At 43.2% G+C, this 25985-nt stretch overlaps 1 protein-coding gene across 3 annotated transcripts in view; it reads right to left on the bottom strand.

Annotated features, from left to right (window-relative positions):
• Positions 1-11758: 11758 nt before the first annotated feature.
• Positions 11759-25985, bottom strand: part of kiaa0586 (KIAA0586 ortholog) — a 378726-nt gene continuing 364499 nt past the window's right edge. For all 3 annotated transcript variants that reach the window (XM_055640495.1, XM_055640493.1, XM_055640494.1), the window contains one exon: positions 11759-13231. In XM_055640495.1, coding sequence (XP_055496470.1) covers positions 13089-13231 — 143 coding nt within the window. In that variant the 3' untranslated portion in view covers positions 11759-13088. The remainder of the gene's footprint in view (positions 13232-25985) is intronic.

Here is a 25985-nt window from a genome sequence, read left to right as displayed (position 1 = left end):
GTGATATCTATATAATTAAAAGTCTCTTCACTACCCTTCCTGTCTGCTCTGTATATTGATTTTAGAAAATACGCTGCAGATGATTGATAGGATAGAAAAATAAAAAAGTTATGAGTGTTTAAAAAACCTTGAGATCCTCTCGCCTGTCAATCACCGCAATGAAAGTAACGTCTCTTCCTGGGCAGGACTATAAAACCCCGGATGCCTGGACATGGCTCAGTCACTCTACAAGATTGCGAGGGAGAGGCCACAACTCTCATTCTATGCTGTGAATCAACTGAACTGTGAGTCTGTAATGTACTTGCAATAAATGATTTGTTAGCCCTTAATGACAATGCCATGAGTTGCTTGGCCTGCTGCCCTGCCTGTGCTTGAAACTGCAATGCTTTATTAGGTCCTACTGTGTATGGAAGGAATAAATGCTTTATTGGATCCGACTGTGTTTAATCCAAAAGTCCCGCTCATTTTGTGACTTCCGCTTAGTGGGCAGGTCACACTGATTGCGTAACTTCCGGTGAGTGCAGAGGTCGCGCTGATTGCGTAATTTCCGGTAAGTGCAAAGGTCACGTTGATTGTGGAAGTGCCGCTGACTGCGGAAAACCCAAAGTGGAGAAGCCACGCTCAGCCGTGTGAGTATTCAAGAAAGTTTACTGCCATATATATGGTGCGTGAGTCAGTGAGTGTGTGAGTGTCTGTATGTGTGTGTGAGTGCATGTGTGTGTGTGTGTGTGTGTGCGTGTGAATGTATGCGTGTGTGCGTGTGTGTGTATGTGAGTGTATGTGCGTGTGTGTGTGTGTGAGTGGTCTCAGTGACTGAGCTGCCAGCCCAAGAATCCATTTGGCCCACAATGTCCACACTAGCCCTCTGGAAACCAGTCCCTTCGGTCCACAACACCATGCTAGCGCTCCAGAAAACGCCCCCTCCCCAGCAATATTGGAATTGGTGAAGAGGTGGAATATTGCGTTGGGGGACCAGCCCTCCCGTGTGAAGCTGGGACCCAACGGGTCCCACTTAGTCTACTTGATCAATATAAAGTGGAGAAGCTTCAGTTTCAGCTTCTGGTCTTTGTTGAGCTGCACAATTAACCAGGAGTGCTTTGGTGCAAGAATATTGGCGTCAGTATCCCTAACCCACAGGATGTGAATTCAGCAAGAATTCCTGCCATCGATTCTAGTTCTTTGCAGTTGTGACATGTGGGCGGTAAGTCACATTGATTTTTATATTTACAGAGCAATTTAGTGCATTGCTAAAGACATCTCGCCACATGAAAACATTTGTTTGTGGTCCATTGATTATTGTACTTGTAGTGGTGGATGCAAGATAAATGTCTATAATGCATTATTGAATGGTTTATACGGAATATGTTCATACTGGTAACCTAACTTGCAATGACAAGTTTTTCAGATCAATGAGTGGAGATTGCTGGAGATTGGAGGGACAGAGCGCTAACATTAGTTCTAAATTAACCGGGATAGTCAAAAATGGTGGCAATAAGCAGTTATTTAGATGAGAAATGGAAACTGTAAATTTATGTATAGTCTCAATCAAGTGTTGCTTTCTCATGTGTTCTCAACTATTTCAAAATTGCTAAATTAATAAATCTTTTTAGCTAGCTTGGAATATCAAATATTATCAATAAATTTCTCACAGCCTGTGCAATAATAGACATAATTGCTAGCAGATTGGTAATGTGCATTGAATACTTTTATATCAGAAAGAGCTGAATTTCTGACATTTGATATCCTTACTAGTAAATATTTACCGAAGTGTGAGCTCGTGGGTTCATCCTGTCACCCGACGCAAAGTGCATTTCCAGTTAAATTCTTCCTGTGGTTATATACCTGACGAGAGAATATATACTTGTTTGAGTCGATGGCACAATTTTCTTTCGGAACAACAGCTAAACCTTAGGCGTTTATCCCATAACCTGTGGGGAGCTGAGAAGCTGCTGTTTAACTGATGGACAGCAGGCTGTGCTCTGACACTTGAGATCAGGGAAAGACAATGTTACAGCGATCTCCCACCACCTGCGCTGGGTCCTCACCTGGAGAATCTCAGTCAGGTCCGAGGAGGAGCAAGACAGCCAACCCTATTGATTCAAACAGATGCAATAAGACAGACTGATATAGAATTTTTAAAGCATTTTAATGCGTTCTAAAGAGAATACTTTAAACTGTTTTATGTTTCAATCTATAGCTTTTATTAGTCTTGTCATGTTTTGACCATTTCTGAAATATTCAGGCTTTCACAAGTCTATGTCTGTTGTTTCATATTAATTACTTTTAGGATGGAGTTATTATTTCTCAATCAAATAGATAGTTGATAAGATTTATGTAGTTATTCTTTAATTTTCCGGTTTACATTAGCCATACTGTTTTCTTATTCCAAATGCAATTGGCTTAATTTCATTTAATGACCAATTTCTGACTTTTGTGTGTCACACTTGACCTCAATGTATTAATCTTTCATACTGCGATCACTTTTCCCTTTAGAGTTAAACCTATCACATTGCACAAGTCAAAATCTAAAACAGTCTATTCCTTAATTGGTTAAAGGGGCTTATAAATCAGTCCCAACAGTATTTGTGTACCTTTTTATCTCTTATCTCCAACAACTACAGGTGCACAACCTTTTATCCGAAGTTCCAAATAACGAAAAGCTCCAAATAGCGGACATTTTTTCGGTCATTGAAGAAAGGTCCTTGAGACGTTCACCGAGGGCGGCCCGCAGAAGTGACAGACCCACAGCCAGCAGCAGCCCAGCCCCGTTCCAACTCCATAGGAAAACTGCAAACTGGCCGGAGACGTCAGGACCACCAGAAGCCATTCCCCGATGGGCCGCTACGGCGACAAGTGGCAGTTCGCCCACAGCCCGAGCTGCGCCCCCTCATCGGGACACCGACCCCCAGGCCCACTGCAAGCACGGAGATCCCAGATCAGCAACTCCAGCCCAGCCCCGCTCCTACTCCAGAGGAACACGTTCCCCGTAGGGGCAGAAGCTGATGGTGTGCAAGGTACGTCTTGTTCTTGGGGTGGCGCAGCTCGGGCTGTGGGCGAACTGCCACTTGTTGCCGTAGCTGCCCATCGGGGAGCGGATTCCTCTGGAGTTGGAGGGGGAGGGGGGTATTGTGCTGTTTGATCGCCCCCTGCTATCCCAGGGACAGGGAGACACAGCGGCTTTTGAGACTGGTTGGCAATCACTTCCAAAGTTCTGCCCACACAGTCAGTACACCTCTCCTACACTGCATTTCATACAAACATTTATTCTACAAGAAAAAACTACATTGAACACTCAAACTCGCGACCGAGTAACTGCCGGGATCGAGGCGCAAACTCGCGACCTTGCGGATATGAGCCGAGCACTCTACCACTGTGCCAGCCGTTAAAATCTACGCTAAAAATCTTCCATTCCGAAGGCCGAAAAATTCCGAATTACAAAAAGTGTCTGGTCCCAAGGCTTTCGGATAAAAAGGTTGTGCACCTGTACTACCAAATCTTCCAACCCAAGTGTAGATGGTTTATGCATGCAACCTATAATGTAGCTACCTCAATACCACTAACCACGCCCAACCATATCAGTATAACTGTGATATCCTCCCTTTGTTCCTCCCTGTTTGTCCCAGTACGCCTGAAGACTAGATGCAGTCAGTACTGGGATGTGTGTGACATGTGCCTTAATTAAAGACTCAGTACAGGTTACAGTGTGTCAGACTCCACTCCTTTACATGGTGTCAGAAGTGGGATTCGAACCCACGCCTCCATGGAGAAGATGAACCATTTTTCAAGAAGCTTGTCAAGAAGTGCCCCAACTGCAATTATGTCCACTCTATGCAGTCGCAGTGCCCAGCATTTGGTAAAGCTTGTAATTTCTGTAAGAAGATGAACCATTTCTCAGCTGCCTGTCCCTCCCGTGGGAACGTTCCTTCAGCTCCTAGACAAGTTTTAAACAACCTTCAGCAAGCTGATAACGAATTTGATTCCCAGTCTTCTGCCGACACTACCCTCGACTCCGAGCCCAGCTATTCCATGGGAGATGCCAGTGTTTACACTATCCTTCATGGCCGATCTCGCCTCCCCGATCCTTCTGTGCTCATTACTGTCAACAACAAGTCCTTCACTGCTAAGCTCGACACGGGGCAAAGGTGAATGTTATGTCAACATCCCTATTCAAACAGATAAGAAATAATGAGCTGCTGACTGCTGATCGCTCCATATTGCGTGTTTATGGGGGAGAGGAGCTAACACCTGTGGGAAGGGCCACCTTCCACTGTGTGCTGAAGAAATCATCCCGTGACCTGTCGTTTTTCATTCTTGACTGTGACTGTGTGACTCTGTTGAGCAAGCAGGCCTGTCAGGATCTCGGTCTGGTGTCTTTCGACCGTACGGTCCACGAAGAGCGTATGATGCTGAATCCACTCTCCAAGTGCCCTGACCTCTTCGATGATAAGCTGGGGAAGCTGCCACTTGTATACAAGATCGCAACTGACCCATCGGTCGTACCAGTGGTCCGTGTTCCACACAGGGTGTCGTTTGCCATAAAGGGCAAGGTCGAAGCCATGCTGAAGAACATGGTTGATATGGGAGTGCTTGCAGCCGTCAGCGATCCCACTGAGTGGGTCTCCACAATGGTCGCCACAATGAAGAAGGGTAAGAGCGAGATACGGGTGTGCATAAACCCCAAAGACTTAAATCTGGCAATAAAACGTCCCCACTACCCTATGAGGACTGTAGAAGATGTTGCTGCCCAGGTCAGTCAGGCCACGGTGTTTTCTGTTCTCGATGCCAGGAGCTCGTTCTGGCAAATACCCCTAGACAAACGCTCCTCGGACTTAACCACTTTTGGCACACCCTTCGGAAGGTTCAAATTTTTGCGGATGCCATTCGGCATCAACTCCGCTAGTGAAGTGTTTCAACGCTCCATGGCGCAACTGTTTGCTGGTCTGCCGTGTGCCATTATTGTGGATGGTATCCTGGTCTATGGGAAAGATGCTGCTGAGCACGACCACCATCTCCGACGGATTCTAGACCGCGCTTGCCAGATCAACTTAAAGCTTAACCCGTCAAAGTGCAGGTTCCGTGTAGCTGAAGTACCCTATGTTGGCCACATCTTCATGGCCCACGGGCCGAAACCTGATCCGCAGAAGACCAACGCTATCTCCGAGCTGCCTGCCCCGACAGATGTTACCAGCCTGCAGCGTTTCCTGGGCATGGTCAACTATTTGGGGAAGTTTATCCCCGACCTCAGCGAGTTGAGCGCACCCCTGAGGCAACTGACGAAAAAAGACATTGCCTGGTCCTGGTTTCAGACTAGGTGCTGCCTGCCTGCAGCTCTATGATGATGGCTCGTTGCAGCCATTTCTTATGCCTCGCGAACCATGACGGACACTGAGCAGCGCTATGCACAAATCGAGAAGGAGCTTCTTGCGGTTGTGTTCGCCTGCTCCAAGTTCAAGGACTTCCTTTTCGGTACCAAGTTCACCGTCGAGACGGATCACCAACCCTTGGTGACAATCCTCAATAAACCTATCCACATCGCTCCAGCCAGACTACAGCGAATGATGCTACAGCTCCAGCGGTTCGACTTTCAGATCGTTTACAAGAGGGGCACTGAGATGCATGTGGCTGACGCGCTGTCCAGGGCCCCCGGTCCTCCTGCGACAGACATCCCTACGAACAGGAGGATCTGCAGGTACTCAATGTCAACTTTGTTCCCTCTAAGCAGCTGCAGTGCCTGGTTGAGCACACTGCCACCGACCCAGACCTGCAACAGCTCGCAGCTGTCATCCAGCGGGGGTGGCCAAGCAAACGCACCTCGCTGCCTGCTGGTGTCCACCCTTTCTTTCTGGTTCGAGATGAACTAGTGCTCCGGGACGGGACCATCATCAAGGGATCATCATCAAGGGTCCCTGCCTCCCTGTACAACTTGTACTACAACGCTGCCCACATGGGGCATCCCGGACCCGATGCCACTGTCTCACATGCCCAAGAACATTACTATTGGCCCGGCATGGCAAAGTACATTAAGGCCCAAGTAGCCTCCTGTCCTGATTGTAACACTCTTGCCCCACATCAGCAGCGCCAGCCACTTCTGCAGCAGCCCGCCCCTGCTATGCCCTGGTCATCGCTGGCTGCCGACATATTCGAATGGCGTGGAAAGCAATACCTAGTGTTGGTCGACTCCTACTCGAACTGGTTCGAGGTGGACCTTCTCCCTGCTATCACCTCTGAAATGGTCACCAGTAAGCTGCGCCGACTCTTCGCCACTTTTGGGTCTGCGGTCCGCTTACAGACCGACAAAAGCCGTCAATTCACCAGTGCAGAATTCAAAGCTTTCGCTGTGAAGTGTAGCTTCACTCACTACACCAGCAGCCCTGAATACCCGCAGAGCAATGGCCTGGCCGAACGTGCTGTCCGCAGTGCTTGAGCAGTCTCGTCTCTCCAATGGTGACTTCTACCAGGGTCTGTTAAACCTTCGTAACATTTCCAGGGACACTACCATGCGATCCCCTGCCCAATGTCTGATGTCCCGCGTTCTTCGCCCACCGATGCCGATCGCCCAGCAATCTCTAGTGCCCAAGGTCCTCCAGCCTGCTGCCATCCAGCAACGGATTGTTCAAAGGCATGAAGTACAGCGCCGCTCTCACGACAAGTCCTGCCGCCCGCTCTCACCACTACTGCCTGGCCAGGTCGTCCGCATGCAAACAGCCACCGGATTCTCCCGACTCGCAATCGTGGTTGGGGTGGACAATTCACCAAGATCCTACTTGGTGGACTTTGAAGGAACTATCTACCACTGTGGCCGCCAGCACCTGTTGGCCGCCAACAAGCCTCAGCCTCCTCCTGCGGCCCCCTATGCGCCTCCATTGCGTTTCGAGCCTCCCAATACTAACTACCCCTCAGCTCCCTGCATGCCCCGGTCAGTCCGCTTGCCGCGTTCTCCTCCCTCTGCCCTTCCGGGGTTCTCCTCCCCTGCCCACTCTCCTTCTCCCCCGTCTCCTTCCCCCCTGGCTCGCCTGTGCCGGTCGGGTCTCTTTCCGCATTCCCGGTTGGGGCTCCGCCGGCTTTCTCCTTCCCGGCTGCTATTGCGCCTCCGCCTCTTCTTTCGGGTGGGGAGGGTGAGGGTGCCATGCGCACTCGCTCGGGTCGGGTTGTCAAACCTCCTGTCCGTTACGGTGATTTCGTTTAGCTTTGCAGGTGTTGTATAACCACCCTGCCACTGTTATAACTTCAATTTTAAATTTCCAAGGGAAAGGATGTAGATGGTTTATGCATGCAACCTATAATGTAGCTACCTCAATACCACTAACCACGCCCAGCCATATCAGTATAACTGTGATATCCTCCCCTTGTTCCTCCCCGTTTGTCCCAGTACGCCTGAAGACTAGATGCAGTCAGTACTGGGACGTGTGTGACATGTGCCTTAATTAAAGACTCAGTAAAGGTTACAGTGTGTCAGACTCCACTCCTTTACACCAAGATCACTCTTCACAAGTGCTGTTTATTGTTAATTATCAGGACTAGCATATTTCCTCTTCCATTTGATCTGGTCTTTCCAAACATTGTTCTCGGAAATATTTAACTGAACATTGGTCACCAGACGATCGTTGTCTTTTAGATCAAACCCCTTTATCTGCATTGTGTGGTTGGAGAAGGTTTTCATTGCTAATCGAAAAGAATGAAATGTTATACAGAACAATGATTGTTCTCCTGTTTTTGTAAATTCTGAGCACAGGTATATCTAAGGTTGCAGTGACTAGTGGGGTCTAGTGACTAGCAAGGCTCGGTGCTGGGACTGCAGCTATTTACAATATACATCAATGATTTAGATGAAGGGATTCAAAGTAATATTAGTAAATTTGCAGATGACACAAAGTTGGGTGGCAGGGTGAACTGTGAAGAGGATGCCATGAGAATGCAGGGTGACTTGGACAGGTTGGGTGAGTGGGCAGATGCAGTTTAATGTGGATAAATGTGAGGTTATCCACTTTGGTAGCAAAAACAGGAAGGCGGATTATTATCTAAATGGTGTCAAGTTGGGAAAAGAGGAAGTACAACGGGATCTCGGGATTCTTGTTCATCAGTCAACGAAAGTAAGCATGCAGGTACAGCAGGCAGTGAAGAAAGCAAATGGCATGTTGGCCTTCAGAACAAGAGGAGTTGAGTACAGGAGCAAAGAGGTCCTTCTGCAGTTGTATAGGGCCCTAGTGAGACCACACCTTGAGTATTGTGTGCAGTTTTGGTCCCCTAATTTGAGGAAGGACATTCTTGATATTGAGGGAGTGCAGCGTAGGATCACAAGGCTAATTCCCGGGATGGCGAGACTATCATATGCTGAGAGAATGGAGTGGCTGGGCTTAGAAGGATGAGAAGGGATCTTATTGAAACATATAAGATTATTAAGGGTTTGAACACACTTAGGGGTTGTCCAGAACCAGGGGCCACAGTTTAAGAATAAGGGGTAAGATATTTAGAACGGGGATGAGGAAACACTTTTTCACATAGAGAGTTGCGAGTCTGTGGAATTCTCTGCCTTGGAGGGCGGTGGAAGCCGGTTCTCTGGATACTTTCAAGAGAGAGCTTGATAGGGCTCTTAAAGATAACGGAGTCAGGGGATTTGGGGAGTAGGCAGGAATGGGGTACTGATTGTAGATGATCAGCCATGATCACATTGAATGGCGGTGCTGGCTCGAAGGGCCTACTCCTGCACTTATTGGCTATTATTATTGTCAAAGATTTGTAGGTACAGGTTCCTGTTGGTTCTATTAACGCGTTAAAGCATTTATTGTCTTACAAAACCGTGTAGGGCATGGGTGGTCAATCTTCAGAACTTTGTGTGCTACTAAATACATGACATCATTGTACATGCATTTTTATTGCTAACAATTAACCCGTTAAAATTTATCTGCAAATACTAATCTCATCTCCTCATGACATATCATTTGTAACTTTATGAGTCCATTCTGCTCATTGGACTTGAAAATCTGGTTGAAATTTATCAAGGAGATGTAGAGAACCTCAGCAAGATGTTTCTGTAAGGGCTGCATGATGTTTCATATGTAGGAAATTCATCCTGGAATGCAGCCATTGATAACAATATGTTGTGCCAAAATCGACACGGGGCGCAAACCAGTTTTTTTATTGATTCAATGGTAATTCTTTTCCTGGAAATTCCTTCCAGAATTTGATTGCATTCTGGAATTACTGACACATCTTTCTGGAATTCCATATGTTCTCCGGTAGTTGTTTCTGCAACCACAATTATGGGATTCAGACATTTTTCACTGATTAGATCAATCATGGATTGGTATGCAAGAAAGAAACAGTAGGATCCTCAGATCTGGCCCCAAAGTCATGAAACAGTCAGAATTATACAGCATGGAAACAGATCTTTCAGTCAAAATGATTCAGGTCCCATTTGCCTGCGTTTGGCCCTTACCTCGCTAAACCTTTTCTATTCATGTACCTGCCCAAATGCATTTTAAATGTTGTTATTATACCCGTCTCAATCATATATGGACCACTATATGTGAAGAGGCTGCCGCTCAGGTCCCTTATAAATAATTCCCCCTCAAGTTAACCTACGCTTCCAGTTTTTTCATTCCCCTTCCCTGGGAAAAAGACAGTGATCATTCACTTATCTATTCCCCTCCTGATTTTATACACCTCTATAAGGTCATCCCTCAGTCTCTAATGCTCCAGGGAATTAAATCCTATCCTGGTGAAACTTTATAACTCAGGCCGTCAGGTCCTGGCAACATCTTCTCTGCACTCTTTCCAGCAAAATGAAGTCTATCCTTGAGCAGGGGGACTAAAACTGTACACAATATTCCGAAGTGCAGCCTCACCAATATCTAATATAATTGCGATATTTCGTCCCAACCCCTATACTCAATACTCTGACTGATGTAGCCCAGTGTGCCTAATGCCTTCACCACCCTCTTTATCTGTGATGGCACTTTTAGGGAACTATGTACATGTACTTTTCGATCATTCCGTTCTACAACACTTCCCAGGGAACCTACAGTGCCCTGTTTGACTTTCCAAAATGCAACACCTCACACTTACCTGAATTGAATGCCAGTTGCCAATCTTCAGCCCATTTATTAAGCTGATCGCAAGATTCTGCTGTAATTTTCATCAATCTTCTTCACTGTCATATTTCAGTGCCATCTGCAAACTGAGCAACAATGCCTTGTTCATAGGTACACAAAAAAGCTGGAGAAACTCAGCGGGTGCAGCAGCATCTATGGAGCGAAGGAAATAGGCAACGTTTCGGGCCGAAACCAATGCCTTGTTCATTCTCATCCAAATAATTTAAATAAATGACAAACAACATCAATCCCTATGGCACACCACTCATCACAGGCCTCCAGTCTGAAAAACAATCTTGGGTCATTACTTGCTGCTTCCTACCATGAAGCCAACCATGTATCATTGTAATTTCTGTAATGGTTGAGGTTGTTATCTTCTACTTGAATTTCTGGTGGTGTTCTTGAATTGAGAAAGTGATTTAAGATGCTTGACATCATGTCTTTTGTATAATCTTTAATTTGTTCTGTAAGGTGGAGGTTGTCTGAGTAAAGGCAGAAATAATCTTGTTAGTACCAACTTGAGAGTTTTCAAATGGCCTATACATCGTGCAACCATTGCTTATAGAGTCATAGAGCGATACAGTGTGGAAACAAGCCCTTCGGCCCAACCTGCCAACAATGTCCCAGCTACACTAGTCTCACTTGCCTGCGCTTGGTCCATATCCCTCCAAACCTGTCCTATCCATGTACCTGTCTAACTCTTTCTGAAACAATGGGATAGTCCCAGCCTCACCTACCTCCTCTGGCAGCTTGTTCCATACACCCACCACCCTTTGTGTGAAAAGGTTACCCCTTGGCTTCCTATTAAATCTTTTCCCGTTCACCTTGAACCTATGTCTTCCAGTCCTCGAATCCCCCACTCTGGGCAAGAGACTCTGTGCATCTACCCGATCTATTCCTCTTATGATTTTTAACACCTCTAGAAGATTCCCCCTCATCCTCCTGCGCTCCATGGTCCCTGCCTACTCAACTTCTCCCTATAGCTCACACTTTCTAGTCCTGGCAACATCCTCGTAAATCTTTTCCGAGTCCTTTCAAGCTTGACAATATCTTTCCTATAACATGGTGCCCAGAACTGAACATAATATTCTAAATGCGGTCTCACCAACGTCTTATACAACTCCAACATGACCTCCCAACTTCTATACTCATTCTAAACCTACATATCTTCAAGCTGTGGATAGGACTTTACCTTTTCTTCAAGGAAAACACTGAATGGCTCCAAAGATAAGATAAACAGGAAGGGAACCACTTCACAACAGTAGTTAGGTTTACCTTCAGGTTCCTGTGTGATGGAAATGTCAATAAATAGGCCCTTTTTGTAACATTTTCCTTTTTTGGACGTCTGCTGGTGAGATGTGCATAGTGGACAATGCAAAGAAAAGGGAGAATGTCTTGAAATGTCAGACTGTGCTTCAAGAGATTAATAAAACCTTTTTTTCCCCTAATGGTTCAGGCATTCCATATGTTGCCTCAATGAAGAATCTATGCTGCAGCACATTGTCATTTTCCAATGCTTATCAAGTGAGACACAGGAAGTTGCTTTTAATGCCATTAGTTCTAACTAATTCTGAGTCTCATCACAGAAACACAGCAAACATGTGTCGCTAGCAGTTATTTATCTTCTGTATATATGGATTTGTTGAGTGAGAGGTTGTATGGCAGTGACTTTTTAGATCATTTTGCATGTTGTTGGAAGCATAAACACTGATTTGTACACACGTCTCTATGTGTTGTTGTGTGGAATCAGAATTTAAGATCTAAAATTGTAACCACAACGACACTACTCCTAAATTCATCAGAATATGGGTGTCTAATGCAAATGATTTTCTATGAATAATGAAACTAACTGCAGTGATCATGTCAATTTCCTTAATGGATGTTGAAATTCGAGTCTATTGGTTGTTTAAACAGTTTTAGTGTGATTAGTTCATTTTATCTTAATTCCGATCCAGGAGGATATTCAGAGGAAGACTTCCTTTGATTAATTTTGTGATGATGTTTCAAAGTACCTGCTTTGTATAACAGTGTCTGCAAAATCGTCGTGTCATTTTGGCTTAAAACCTCTGTTTTCTTTTTCACCCTTGTTCCTCGTAATCCATCAATGCCACTGCACCCATAAAATTAACATAGAGTTAATGATTAAATGTTGTGAATTGGAAACATAACTTGTAGAATGCAGGAAGATTGCAAGCACACCAGTTTTGCATTGCAAAAGGTCCAAAGCAGGTTGTCCCAAGTTATACTGAACCAAACTCAGGATATAATTTGCCCCTAATCCCCTTTTATGGTCAGTGCTTGCTATCAGGTGTCTCTCCCAGTGTTAAGTCTGCAAGGTATATCCAAGTGCAATTGCTCTGCAAGGCACGCTTGAACGAAAAAAAGGTCAGCACATGACAACCGGATGAACTTTGTTCATATCGTGTGGTGCAGGGTACCACAGGGTTGTTCCAGGGTATCACATGCTTTCAGGGATTTTCACTGATTGTAATAATGATCATTGCACAGCTAATTGATGAGTTTAGGATTATTTGTAAGAGGGAGGTTGTTTCTTGAATAAACTTTTGCCAGCTTGTAGGCAGAACATATTTAACTGCCAGCCATAAAAAAACATTTGTTTATCACTTCAATTTTTAATGGTAATTGGTATTTTACTACTTTAAAAACATTAGACTGGGAGACAGAATAAAGGAAAACACACACACTGCATTTAAGTTAAATGCTTTTCCGTAAGAGTAAATGTTATCTGTCTTCCCATTGAACAAACCTCCAAATTTATTGCTCATTAATGACTAAAACACAACTATAAATAAAAAATTCTAGCATGTCATAATCCTTGATTTAAAAGGAATAATTTAGCAGTATAGTCGCAACTTGATACTGCAAGATAAAAAAATGTATCAAAACTGCATACTAAAATATGAAAAAGATATCTTAAACAATTGGTAGAAAGATGAAAAGTGCAAAGAGACTATTATAAGGAAATGATGCAAAGCATCAAAATATTTCCGCTCCAGAAGTATCATCACCATCTAATGTGCTAATGCTGCCAGATTGGTCCTCTTCGTTCATGGAGGGTAGAGTTACAGACATCTTCAAAGGGCCTGCTGGAGGTCCAGAAGACCTTTCAACCTCAGTACCTGAATACAGGGAGCAAAAGGACACATCATCAGAAACTATAATAAAGAAAAATTGTCAGTTGAAACAGATTTTATCTCTTCAAGCAAAATTCTGAGAATTCCTTGCTACAAATGTCATTGCATCTTTTTCCTTCATGCTTCAGATTAAGCCCAAGTAAAGGAGAACATTTATATAAAGTTTTCCCTGCCTTTTTCACTTTTAACAGGTATAAAATGCATTTAAAAAAAAACCCATGAAAGATAGCAAAGTAAAACTGACTGCAAAGTTTTGTTCATTGTTGAAACACAGGAGACCGATTATTTCTGACCTCATAAAATGCATGTGAAAAATTAGCAGAAACATCAAGATCTGAGCATTGTAGTGACTTTGTGTCATTAAGGTAATAATACAAATTAATTAGGACCTAAAAGTCACCTTCCCCTTGACCAGGGCATATCGCTCCATCATGCAGGCAACCTTATTCTCAAAGCACTGAGCCCTAGATAAGGCATTGATGGTTGATCATCTTCAAAGATGATAGTGGTCTCCCCCGGGTTAGTTCCTGCATTTTAGCAGACCATTGATAATGGCCCAAAGGGCTCTGGTGTGTTGGGCAGCATGTACAAAGACCCAGAGCCTCCATGCCTTGATTCAAGCACCAATGTTGCTGGGATTGGATGGCCTGAGGGTAACTGCTCAAGGAACAGCTTCTGGCCCTACAGCTGTAGCAGCCTGAGTCCGCAGCCTGAGTCCGTCCCCCCCCCCCCCCCCCCCCCCCCCCCTTGCCCCCCTATTAGGGCCAGATGGAACAAAATATGGTTGAGATGGTTAAGATAAAGCTCCTTTTGATGTGCGAGCAGTGAGCTGGGCATTGGGACCAGATGTCAAAGAATTTCAATCAATAATTGACTGCACTAAACTTGAAAAAGTAAGCATCCCTTGTGCATTTTCTCATTGGGAACACATTAATTATTTTTTTGGGTATGGCTGCTGTTGTACATGTTACATTTCGCTGCAAGCATTAAATAATGTATGGGGCCGAACTCTTAAAATATAACAACCCCAAACATTCTCTGTATCATCTTACTCAAACTAAAAGCATAAATTCTGTACTGAAAAGAAAGTAATACTATGGTAAAAGAAATGTTAGAATAATTCATCTCACATTCTGAAAATTCAAAACCACTAAACTATCAGCCACCACAAGCCCATGTGTAGTAATAAAGGGAAGAAAAAGCAGTCCGGTGTCTCACAGTAACATTTACTTTATAATACCCAGGTTTATGACAAAATCAGTTAAATAATGCCAGAAGATTTTGTAGATATTTTCTAATTTTCTGCTGTTAGTGACGAACTTAGTAACTTCTTATCCATGGTCTTGTAATTATCTTCCAGTGAAGTCATAATCTTTATTTGTCCACATTATTAAAAATATTTATTTGCTTTAACTAACACTGGACAAAGTTGAACACAGTGTATCAAGCAAAAAATACAGTGTTATCTTGTGAGAGCACCTGGCTCCTCAATGAGTTTTTTGCAGCGATGGTGAAAATTCCTAATTCCCATTTATAAACCTAATTTTTATTTCTAACAGAGCAAAAATTTAAAAAATGATTCTTGGTGACAAAAATGTCACCTATATATTTGCAAAACTTCCTATGGACATTTCCTTATCAAATTGAGGCGGCACAATGGCACAGCTGATGAAGCTTCTACCTCACAGTGCCAGACCCGAATTCGAGCCTAGCCTCTTAGTACTTTCTTTAAAAATCTCAAAAAAACTGAAGATCTGGGGGGTTTTCTCGTTGGAAATAGTAATAATCATTTTGGAATTTCAGCTTCAAAGGGATTATTTAAGGAAGTCAAAAGCTTGTTTAGTTCTTTAGTTTGACTTTTTTTGCTGGACTTTTAGTTTGACTTTTTTTGTTCATGCTCAAGATTCCCTAAAAGAAAGCAAAGATACCTGTCCAAAGAACAGGTAACTGATACTTCAAGTGTTTTTAAATACATTTGAAAGCGATTCATACTTTTGATGGTGGAGAAGATTAAAACAAAATCAGGAATGAAAAAATGTGTGCACATGTAAAATAGGTAAGAATTACAATCATGCAAAATGGCAGCAGTTGTAAAAAAGTATTAAAACAAATTAAAATATGCTGGATTTTACAATGAAAATTTAAAAACATTTTCATTTGCATGTCAACCCATTATTCACTTCACATCCAATTTTTCATAAGGAAGCAAATAGAAGCATCTAGTTCTGTGGTCTGTCTTTGTGAAGTTGTGACACCTCCTGAAAATGAATCACCCTTTCAATCTGTTTTGGAATCAAGGGAAACAATGGAATAGCAGGTCTTTCTATTTTGCTCAAATTGCAAAATACTAATGTTTGGTGTGGGGAATCTGTTCCCACGAACCACAATAACCCAATGAAGAAGGGACCTGGACTGTTTTTAAACAGATCTGATCGTTGACCAGTACATGAAAGCTTTTCATTGTACCTTGGTACACATGACAATAATAAACTAAATTAAACTATGATATCTTGGGAGAACTTGTTTATACATCCCAACCAAATAGATTACCTGGAGGCTGCACAAAGAAGATCACTGCATCTCCATTACTGATTCAAAAGTAACCACGTACATTTACCCAAAACTATGTGTCAATGACATTATTCAGGTACAAGCACTCAACTCTGCTCTGCCCTTAACTCAATTTCTTCAATATTTGTTTTTCCTCTAACTGTTTAGTTTACATTGTCACTTTGACTGCCAAATTTAAATCACTCGATCAATTCCTCTTCTGATGAACATGATGGAGGTAAATAAAATCATAACACAAGATCACAATGGAAATTAGAGTATGTCTTTCAGTGCCTTGAGCCTGGTCTACCATTCAACAATATACCAGTCTTCTATCTTTTCCTCCCTTACAGTCACATCTCCACTCGAATATTCAGAAGTCTATTGTTCTTTGTTTTTAATGTAATTAATAAATCAACATCCCTCTAATCCCTAATTCAAAGAGTCTCCAACCTCTGAGGGAAGACATTTCTCAACATTTCTGTCCACCCCGAACTTTGAGGATGGATGGATAGATCTATCTTTCTATCTATAACTAAATCTCTGATATTGTTATCTTCCGGTTTGGCAGTCATTCTATTTACGCAAAAACGTTTCGCGATAGCAGTACGATTTTTTGCCAGTTCACTCACCATTTGCCCATGCTGTGATTGCGCCAAGTTTTGTTTCGATCGGTTGAATGTCGTAAAAGTTAGCGAGGTTTATAAATCTTTAAAACCGCGTGTGCGCAGATCAATCTCTTTTTCTGCCTTCCAGCGCCGCGCGGATTAGTTTCTTCCCCTGTCACTCTCCGGGACGGTCCGCCCCTTCCCGCTCCATCGCGTCTTTAGTAGAGCAGAGGATGGCCGGCGGAGGTTTCCAACCGGACTTTCGGAGGGACCCAAAGCAACCCCGCCCCAAGCAGCAGCAGCCCAGCCCCAAGCAGCAGCCCAGCGTCGGAGACCCAGCCCAGCGTCGGAAATGTCGCCAAATGGAAAGCGGAGACTCTGATCCCGGCGGAGAACAACCAGCGACCAGCGCCCGCTGTGAGTCCCCATCGCACCACCAATTCCAGCCACTACCCCTCTGATCCCCCTCGCTGGCTCCTCCCCCTCCCCCGTGATGGCCCCCTCTTCCCCGTCTTTTATCCGAGCTCACGCCCCCACCCGCCTACACACCCGTCTCCCCTCTCCCCCACACAATTCCCCCGCGCCCGTTTGTACATTGCACGAGTTTCCTCTGGGTGCTCCAGTTTCTTCCCACATCCCAAAGATGTGGGTTTGTAGGTTAATTCGCTATTGTAAATTGCCATTATGTGTGGATGAAAAAGTGGGATAACTAGAAGTTTTGTGATGGATGGTGTGGACCTGGTGGGCCGAAGAGTCTGTTTCCATGCTGTATCTCTAAACTAATCAAAAATATGTTTTCCCTTAATGCTGGACTATATTGACTTCGACATCAATCACTTTCAGCTGCACTCTTTGAATACATAACAAATCTGTTGTCACAGATGGTGTTCTTGCAGCACAAATGCTATCTTCATAAGCTTGAATGGAGCACCTGGGGCCATTTAAAGCAACATTATCCAACTTTTATGAATCACTGACAGATTTTCTTTCTAACAGTTCCTTCAACATACTAGTTCCGGCTGATATGTGGCTCATCATTACAAGATATGTTTCAAAGCCAGATGCCACACTGAAGTGCAGCAGGTCATCTCAAAACATCTCTCCCAATGCACTTTGCGTTTCTTTGATGATCAATTTTTCTTCTGCTCTTTTAGCTGCGATACAAGATAAACATTGGCTCACTTAACTTTGATCGGAGTCATTTGTTAATATGTAAACCGTGATCCTGCATTAATGTTGATTTTGCACCTGCTTTATGCATTGTGCATAAAATGCAAATTATGTCACAGGTGATGAAATGCATTTTTAAAATGTTTTCTGGATTATTATAGATTAAATATGGTATGAAAGAGTTGGTGATTCATTGAAAACTCACTGCAAGTTCATGAAGCCCCTTCAGTAATGGTGGTTTCATAGCAAATGTTAGACAAAAATAATTAAGATTCACCTTGTTTATTTTCCTGGATTAATGCAAAGAAAATCGCCCAGAAAACGAGCAGTTTTAGCAAAACTGCATTTTGCTGGGCTGGGTTGATGTTGAGATTCTCTCTTCATAATAACAGATCTGAAAAAAGTTCTGATCGACGGGGTCACCAATGTAGGTAGAGCAAAATGTTCTTTATTAGCGAAACAACACTCAAACTACACGTGTACTTGGTCAGGAATAAATTATCTAAGCTCCTGTAGTTGTGTGGAGCACCAGCTGAAACTATACTATTCACCATACTGAAAAGCCCGCAAACTAACCCCTGGTCACGTGACAGTCCCGACCAATGACGAGGGTTCTGAATACACAGCTTCACCACTAGGTGCCGCTACACCAGTCAGCTTTTCTTATATTGTCGGGTTGTGGGTTTGTACATAAATATCAATAAATTCTGCGTCAGAGGGAGGTGGAGGCCGGTTCTCTGGATACTTTCAAGAGAGAGCTAGATAGGGCTCTTAAAGATAGCGTAGTCAGGGGATATGGGGAGAAGGCAGGAACAGGGTACTGTTTGGGGATGATCAGCTGGCTCGAAGGGCCGAATGGCCTACTCCTGCACCTATTGTCTATAAATCAACCCATGGTTTTCCCAGTGGTTCACATGAGCTGCCATTAATCCAGATAGCATCAAAGCATTGGCTGTGCATTTGTCAGTTAGATTTGGACTGTGAAACCTGGCACTTGGGCTAAAAGATTGAACATCTATAATGTCAAGACGACAAGGAGAAGATTAGAAAAACAGAGTTGGTGAAAACATGCACAAGTTGAATGATTACATATTGAGCAGAGTTTGTAAACATACATCCCACTTTTATCTGCATTAAATTCCATCTGCCATTTCTCAGCCCATTTCATCAACACATCAATATCACTCTATAGCCTAAGACTGCTCCCCGCACAGTCAACAACTTCACTAATCTGTGTCATCTACCAATTTATTGATCTGTCTGAATAGGGACCATTTCTCACACAAAGGGTGGTGGGTGTATGGAATGAGCTGCCAGAGGAGGTCGTTGAAGCAGGGATTACCGCAATGATTAAGAAGCAATTTTGATAGGGCAGATTTAGAGGGATAACGGTCAAACACAGGCAAGTGGGACCAGTGTAGATGGGACATGTTGATCAGTGTGGGCAAGTTAGGCCAAAAGGGTCTGTTTCCACACTGTGTGACTCTATGACTGACTCCAAAGCTTGATTGACCTGAAATGCTCTCGCTGTCTCCATAGATGCTGCCTGCCCTGCTGGGCATTTTAGGCACTTTCTGTTTACACTTTTGTACGTTTCTATGTTTAACATGTTTTAATGTTAAATTTCTTCTTTAATGTCATGTTGTATTTTTATTAGTGTGCTGCAAGGACATCTGAATTTCCCTGAAAAAGGGATTAATAAAGTATTTATCTATCTATCCATCTTCAAAAAGAAAACTTTTTCTGCCAGTAAAGCCAGGCTGTCAACAATACTGCTCCTGATTTGGCTGAATACTTGTAAAACAGCTAAGTGAAAATATGCCCACAAGGAAAATGCATTGCTAATAAATCGAACCAACTGGTGTTGAAATAATGAAGAATTATACTGTTCAACGAGTTAAAAAAACACTGATATATCTTGGGCTTGATTTAATAATATATTCCTGGCCAAATCCATGTCTAGTGATAACCCCAAACATTCACATACTTTATATCCATGAGGAGAAAGAGCAGTTAGGGCCACAGTATACATTTTGCATTGGTATTTTGTAGGCAAAACTAAACAATGAACACACTGGGGTCTGTACAGCATCATGACTGCATGCAAAGGATTTTAGGTTCAATTTGTAGCCCAAGGCTTTCCTGCCTGCTTCTTAGAATACCTCTCATTGCCTTCTGTATTTTTGGCCCTGCTCCAGATACCTTTTATAGTCTTTTTCCTGACTTTCCACTTTGAGCCTCAAAAGCTATAAAAGCTGCCTTGGCTGCTGCCTCTCTACGGGCTCTCGTGCTGTGCTTTGCCAAAAATGCGTAACATCTGCTACATTTGAAGAAAAATTTAATGAAATAAAATGGAGGAATAATGTACAAAAATGCAAATGCGTTATATAAATTTCAAGAAGAAAATATGAAAAGCATGCCACCTCTGCAATGGCTTCCACGTAATCAAAGCAGACACTGGGAAGGGAAAACAATGAAATCAAAGGGCAGAATAAGCACCGAGAGAAAAAGCAGGACAAAGAGAGAGCCATGGAGGTCAAGAGCAATAGAAATAGAAGATGACGCCAATGTGGACAGACTGGACAACACCAGTGCACTGCAAGTTATCTTGTGCATTGCAATGGGATCTCTGCAAATTAATAGTTAGCTCACTCCATAATATTTTACAAATGCAAGCACGCACTGTATGATCAAGAAGATTACAGCAAGCCTAGATTTAAACCTCAATTATAATCACTTTTATTTTAGACCTGCCAACTTCTGCTTTCCCAAGGTTAGTAGCAGTGTTTTATTAAGCCCCACTGAATCACAGCGCTCATATTTGTTTTTTTTGGTATTGCTGTTCTTTTCTCATCCTTATCCAATTTCCTCCCACTCTCCATTTAACTCTTAACTGTCAATATATGTAATGCCCAGCTACAGTCCTGTGCCTGAGATAAAAGTAACAGTCAATCATCCTCCACTTATTACAGCGGCAGGGAATGCTGGTAGATACCTGCAACAATATTGAAGAAACACACAGCTCATTTTACACATCTGCAAGTGAAAAGTGCAACAGCATTAACACTTTTGAAAAATATAAAAGTGGATAAGTCTCCAGGTCCTGACAGGATATTCCCTAGGACATTGAGGGAAGTTAGTGTAGAAATAGCTGGGGCTATGACAGAAATATTTCAAATGTCATTAGAAACAGGAATAGTCCCCGAGGATTGGCGTACTGCGCATGTTGTTCCATTGTTTAAAAAGGGTTCTAAGAGTAAACCTAGCAATTATAGACCTGTTAGTTTGACTTCAGTGGTGGGCAAATTAATGGAAAAGATACTTAGAGATAATATATATAAGCATCTGGATAAACAGGGTCTGATTAGGAACAGTCAACATGGATTTGTGCCTGGAAGGTCATGTTTGACTAATTTTCTTGAATTTTTTGAGGAGGTTACTAGGGAAATTGACGAGGGTAAAGCAGTGGATGTTGTCTATATGGACTTTAGTAAGGCCTTTGACAAGGTTCCTCATGGAAGGTTGGTTAAGAAGGTTCAACTGTTGGGTATAAATGCAGGAGTAGCAAGATGGATTCAACAGTGGCTGAATGGGAGACGCCAGAGGGTAATGGTGGATGGCTGTTTGTCGGGTTGGAGGCAGGTGACTAGTGGGGTGCCTCAGGGATCTGTGTTGGGTCTTTTGTTGTTTGTCATGCACATCAATGATCTGGATGAAGGTGTGGTAAATTGGATTAGTAAGTATGCAGATGATACCAAGATAGGGGGTGTTGTGGATAATGAAGATGATTTCCAAAGTCTACAGAGTGATTTAGGCCATTTGGAAGAATGGGCTGAAAGATGGCAGATGGAGTTTAATGCTGATAAATGTGCGGTGCTACACCTTGGCAGGACAAATCAAAATAGGAAGTACATGGTAAATGGTAGGGAATTGAAGAATGCAGTTGAACAGAGGGATCTGGGAATAACAAAATTCAGGGATCTGGGAATAACAAGCGTCCTGCAGCTGGGGGAGTGGCACGGCTTCAGGCGGGGGCTATAGGGGGGCCGGTAGGCGATGGAGAAGCATCCAGCAGCTGGGGTGAGGAATGGCTTCAGGCGGAGCCTGTCGATGGCTGGTGGGAAGGGGGGGGGAGCGTGGCCATGGCATGCCGCTGCCGTTGCCTGCCGCTGCCTACCCCTGCCACTCCCCGCCGGCTTCAGGTGGGGACCGGTGGGACGGCTTCAGACGGGGGCTGTCGGGTGCCGGTGGGGTAGGGGGCAGCTTCCTGCAGCCGGGGTACGGGGACGGCTTCAGGCAGGGGCTACCGTGGCCTATCGCTGTTGTGGCCTACCGCTGGCCGTGGCCTGTCGCTGCCACTCCACACCAGCTTCAGGCGGGGACCGGTGTGGAGCAACCTGCAGCTGGGGATGGGGACGGCTTCAGGCTGGGGCTGGTGGGGGGTGGAAGAGCGTCCTGTAGCTGGGGACAGCGTGGCATCAGGTGGGGGCTGGTGGATCTGCGCACATGTGGTTTTTAAGATTTTTAAACCTCACTACCTTTTACATTAGACCACCAATCGGAACGAAACGGCACAAGAGAATGGTGAGTAAGCTGGCAAAAAATCGCAGCGCTATCGCAAACCGTTTTTGTGCAAATTGAAGGACAGTGCAAACCGGAAGATAACAAGATCAGAGCTTTAGTTATGTGTAGATACACATATATTCAGTTTTCCTAAATGATTCCTTATTTCCCCTCTCTTTATTGACTGTAGCGCTTGCCAACATTAGATGCTCATTCCCAGCTTCTGTCTTCCTTCCTGTTTGAACAAAGGGATCACATTGGCTGCTTTACAATCTTCTGGTATTCTCCTGGAATTTAGCAAATTTCATTCCCAATGGGTCCTGCAGTCATTTCCTTTAAAACAGTTAGGTGCAAGCTATCGAGTCCCAAAGATTAGTCTGCCTTTAGCCCTGTGAGAGATTGGAATCTTTACGTTTCTCCATGCTATGTGAAAGTAGTCCACCTGTTATCTCAGGTCATTTGCCGTATCCTCCACGGTAAAGACTGATACAAAAATTGATATAGTGCATGTGTTATTTCTTTACTTGCTGTTTTAATTCACCAGCCTTGTTCTTTAGAGTCCAACATTAACCATATCTGCCTCCATCCTATTTTTATATCCGAAGAAACTCCGAATACCTGTCTTACTATTACATTCCAGTTTTCTCTCAGTCAATTGTTTTCATTCTTTTGAACTTTTTAGTCTTTCGCTGCTAAATCCTAACAACTTTCCAGTGCTCTGGCTGACCACCAGCCCTTTCCAATTGTATACCTTACTCTTTCATTTAACATTATCCATAATCTTCTTTATTAACCACAGATTGTTCATCTTTCTTGTGGGATCCCTCTTACTAATTGAGGTCAATTCTTGCTGAGTGTTATGGACCAGCTCTTAGAAAATATGCCATTGTTCATTAACTGAACTGTCCCTTATCTTATTTCCCCAGTCCACCCGAGCCAATTCCACTTTCATTCCATAATTGCCCATCGTCAAACTGACTTGGGTGTTCCATCATATTGTGCTAATTATTTCCTAGGGGATGTTTATCCACGAGATGTCTTATTAGTCCTTCCTCATTACTCATGACCAAATCTAAATTAGCCTGTTCCAAAGTAGGTTTCGTTATGTACCATTCTCAGAAGCAATCCCTGATACATTCCACAATTTTTTCTTCAATTATACCTTTGCCAATTTGATTCATCCAATCAATATGTGGATTAAAATCTCTGATGCTCATTGCAGTTCCCTCTCATGCCCTACATATTTCCCCACTGTGCCTCGCCCTATGGCAAGATCACATTTTGAGGGCATTTGGACATCTCCTGCCTGTGTTTTCTTTCCCCTGCTATTCATGATTTTCAACCCAAATTGATTCTACATTACCATGACTCAACACCACTGTGACACCTTCCCTGGTTAATAATGCTACCTCACCTCCTTTCCCTTTTGGCCTGTACATTAGGAGCATTGCATAATCTGAACTGAGCATGCAGTTCTGGTCACCCTGCAAATCAGTCTCTCTAATAGCTATTAGATCTTGCACATAGGTCGCTATCAGTGCTGACAACTCATCTATATCATCGCAAATGCTATGCTGTTAAGCTCCAGGTCATTAACATGTAAGATAATCCTGGGGGGGGGGGGGGGGGGGGGGGGGGGGGGGGGGGGGGGTAGTAGTAACAATTTGCTGTGGGAGTTTTTGAGCTTGCAATGAATTCTTTCTCACGAATTTTGACAAGCCAGAAAAACCCAGAAAGGGAAGAGTCAGAGATGGATCGTGTAAAGGTAAGACCAGGGTGAAAATCAGGCAGAAAAAGTGCTGACATATTTGAGTTCTGAAGGAGCATGAATATAATTGTCAATGTAATGTCAATGTTACGTCCTGAAAAGTTAATCACATGCTCTCACACGCTGTGCTCAATTATCTAAATACATGAGATTTTATTTTGTTGTTGGGTTGCAAGGAATCAGCAAGACATTGTAGCCTGGTTGTGTACTGTACTCTGAAGATACCAGTCTGATAAATGCAAAAAGTGGCAAATAAGAAGGTAGTAACAATTATTATAGAAACACATTGAACCACAGCTCTTATGGTTACGAATCAAAATATGGTTATTTCACAATTTTATGTTGATCCACATGTATCGTGTTTAATCTCAAACCTGTTGACGGAACAGTTCACAGCACATATGGAGCTGATGCGAATAAGCGCTGGTTCAAGTTCCATGTTGCTTGTTTTCTGGTAATAGTTCCAAGCTGTAAAGCACAACTGTACAGCCAATCCAGACTGCTCTTTTGTGCTTACTTTGATATTAGAGGGGTCTACAAGTGTCAGGATTGAGGGAAGGCAGTGTGTTTGGCTGTGAAGCCTAACCGATGTAAAACAGATGGGGCTTAGATGAAGCCAATGCAAAGAAACAATCAAGTCATTCACATGACTAGCTCACAAACTTGGTCAATCAAAAAAGGACAAGAACAGTATCAATTCCAACTACTTCCAACAAAAGTAATTTCTATTCCTGTGGATTGTGAATTTGTTAATGTCAGTATAAACCCCTCTCAGCATTTGGTATGGGCTTTACAATCTCTCTATTAATGTACAGTAGATAATATATACAGGTGTTGTGAAGAAGACACCAGAGTTTAAAGCAGGATACTGCCGAGAGTTCTCACATTCAGCAATATGTCTTTGGTCCATTTGTTAAATAAATAATTACCACGGCTCAGAGGATGAGAACAAAATTTTAAAATCCTTAAGGCTGCACAATTCTAATTTGCAAGAATTTCTAACTAAATTAGAAGCATCTGACACAGTACAGGTGACATTGTCCAATCGTTTTCATAGAATAAATGCAAAGATTATAAGATAAAGGTTTGTGAGATATCAGTTTAAGCAATACCAAATATCCTGTCACAATCCAGTGAAGCACAACATTGCCACCATGATAGATATAATGCTAACTCCAAAATACTTTCATGAAATTTGATGGCTTTTTAGCAAATCAGCATTTAAAGGTAATGCTAAAACTACTAGCCATGAACATTTCACAATCATCTGCTACATACCTGACCATAATAGATACCATTCGGAAAAAAATGTTTACTGGCTCAAGGAAAAATGGCACAATTTGAAATTTGCAATCAATAATGTGGTATCACATCAGCATAAAACTATAATTTTAAGTTAGTTCATTCATTTGTTTTTGTAGAGATGCAAAGATAGATACAAAAAGCTGGAGTAACTCAGCGGGAAGGCAGCATCTCTGGAAAGAAGGAATGGATGACGTTTTGAGACCTTTCTTCAGACTGCACGGTTGCAGATGCTCATTAAATTAAATCAGATTAGAACAAGGTAATCTTAAGAAATTTTATCAAGCTTAAACATTAACAGTGTTTCCCTCTACTCATAAAGTTTAAGTTTAGATTTAGGTTAAAAGGTTATGTAAAGGAGTCCAGTCTGACACACTGTAACTTTACTGAGTCTTTAATAAAGGCACATGTCAAACACATCCCAGTACTGACTGCATCTAGTCTTCAGGCGTACTGGAACCAAGGGAGGAGCAAGGGGAAGATATCACAGTTATACTGAGATGACTGGGCGTGGTTAGTGGTATTGAGGTAGCTACATTATAGGCTGCATGCATAAACCATCTACATCCTTTCCCTTAGAAATCTAAAATTGAAGTTATAACAGTGGCAGTGTGATTATACAACACATGCAAATTTAAACGAAATCACCGTAGCGGACAGGAGGTTTGACAACCCGACCCGAGTGTGTGCGTATAGCACCATCATCCTCCCCACCAGAAAGAAGAGGAGGTGGAGCAGTAGCAGCCGGGAAGGAGAAAGTCGGTGGAGACCCAACCGG

Source organism: Leucoraja erinacea, chromosome 9 (genome assembly GCF_028641065.1).
Source record: "Leucoraja erinacea ecotype New England chromosome 9, Leri_hhj_1, whole genome shotgun sequence".
NCBI classification, from domain to species: domain Eukaryota; kingdom Metazoa; phylum Chordata; class Chondrichthyes; order Rajiformes; family Rajidae; genus Leucoraja; species Leucoraja erinaceus.
This window is presented reverse-complemented; position numbering and strand designations above follow the sequence as displayed.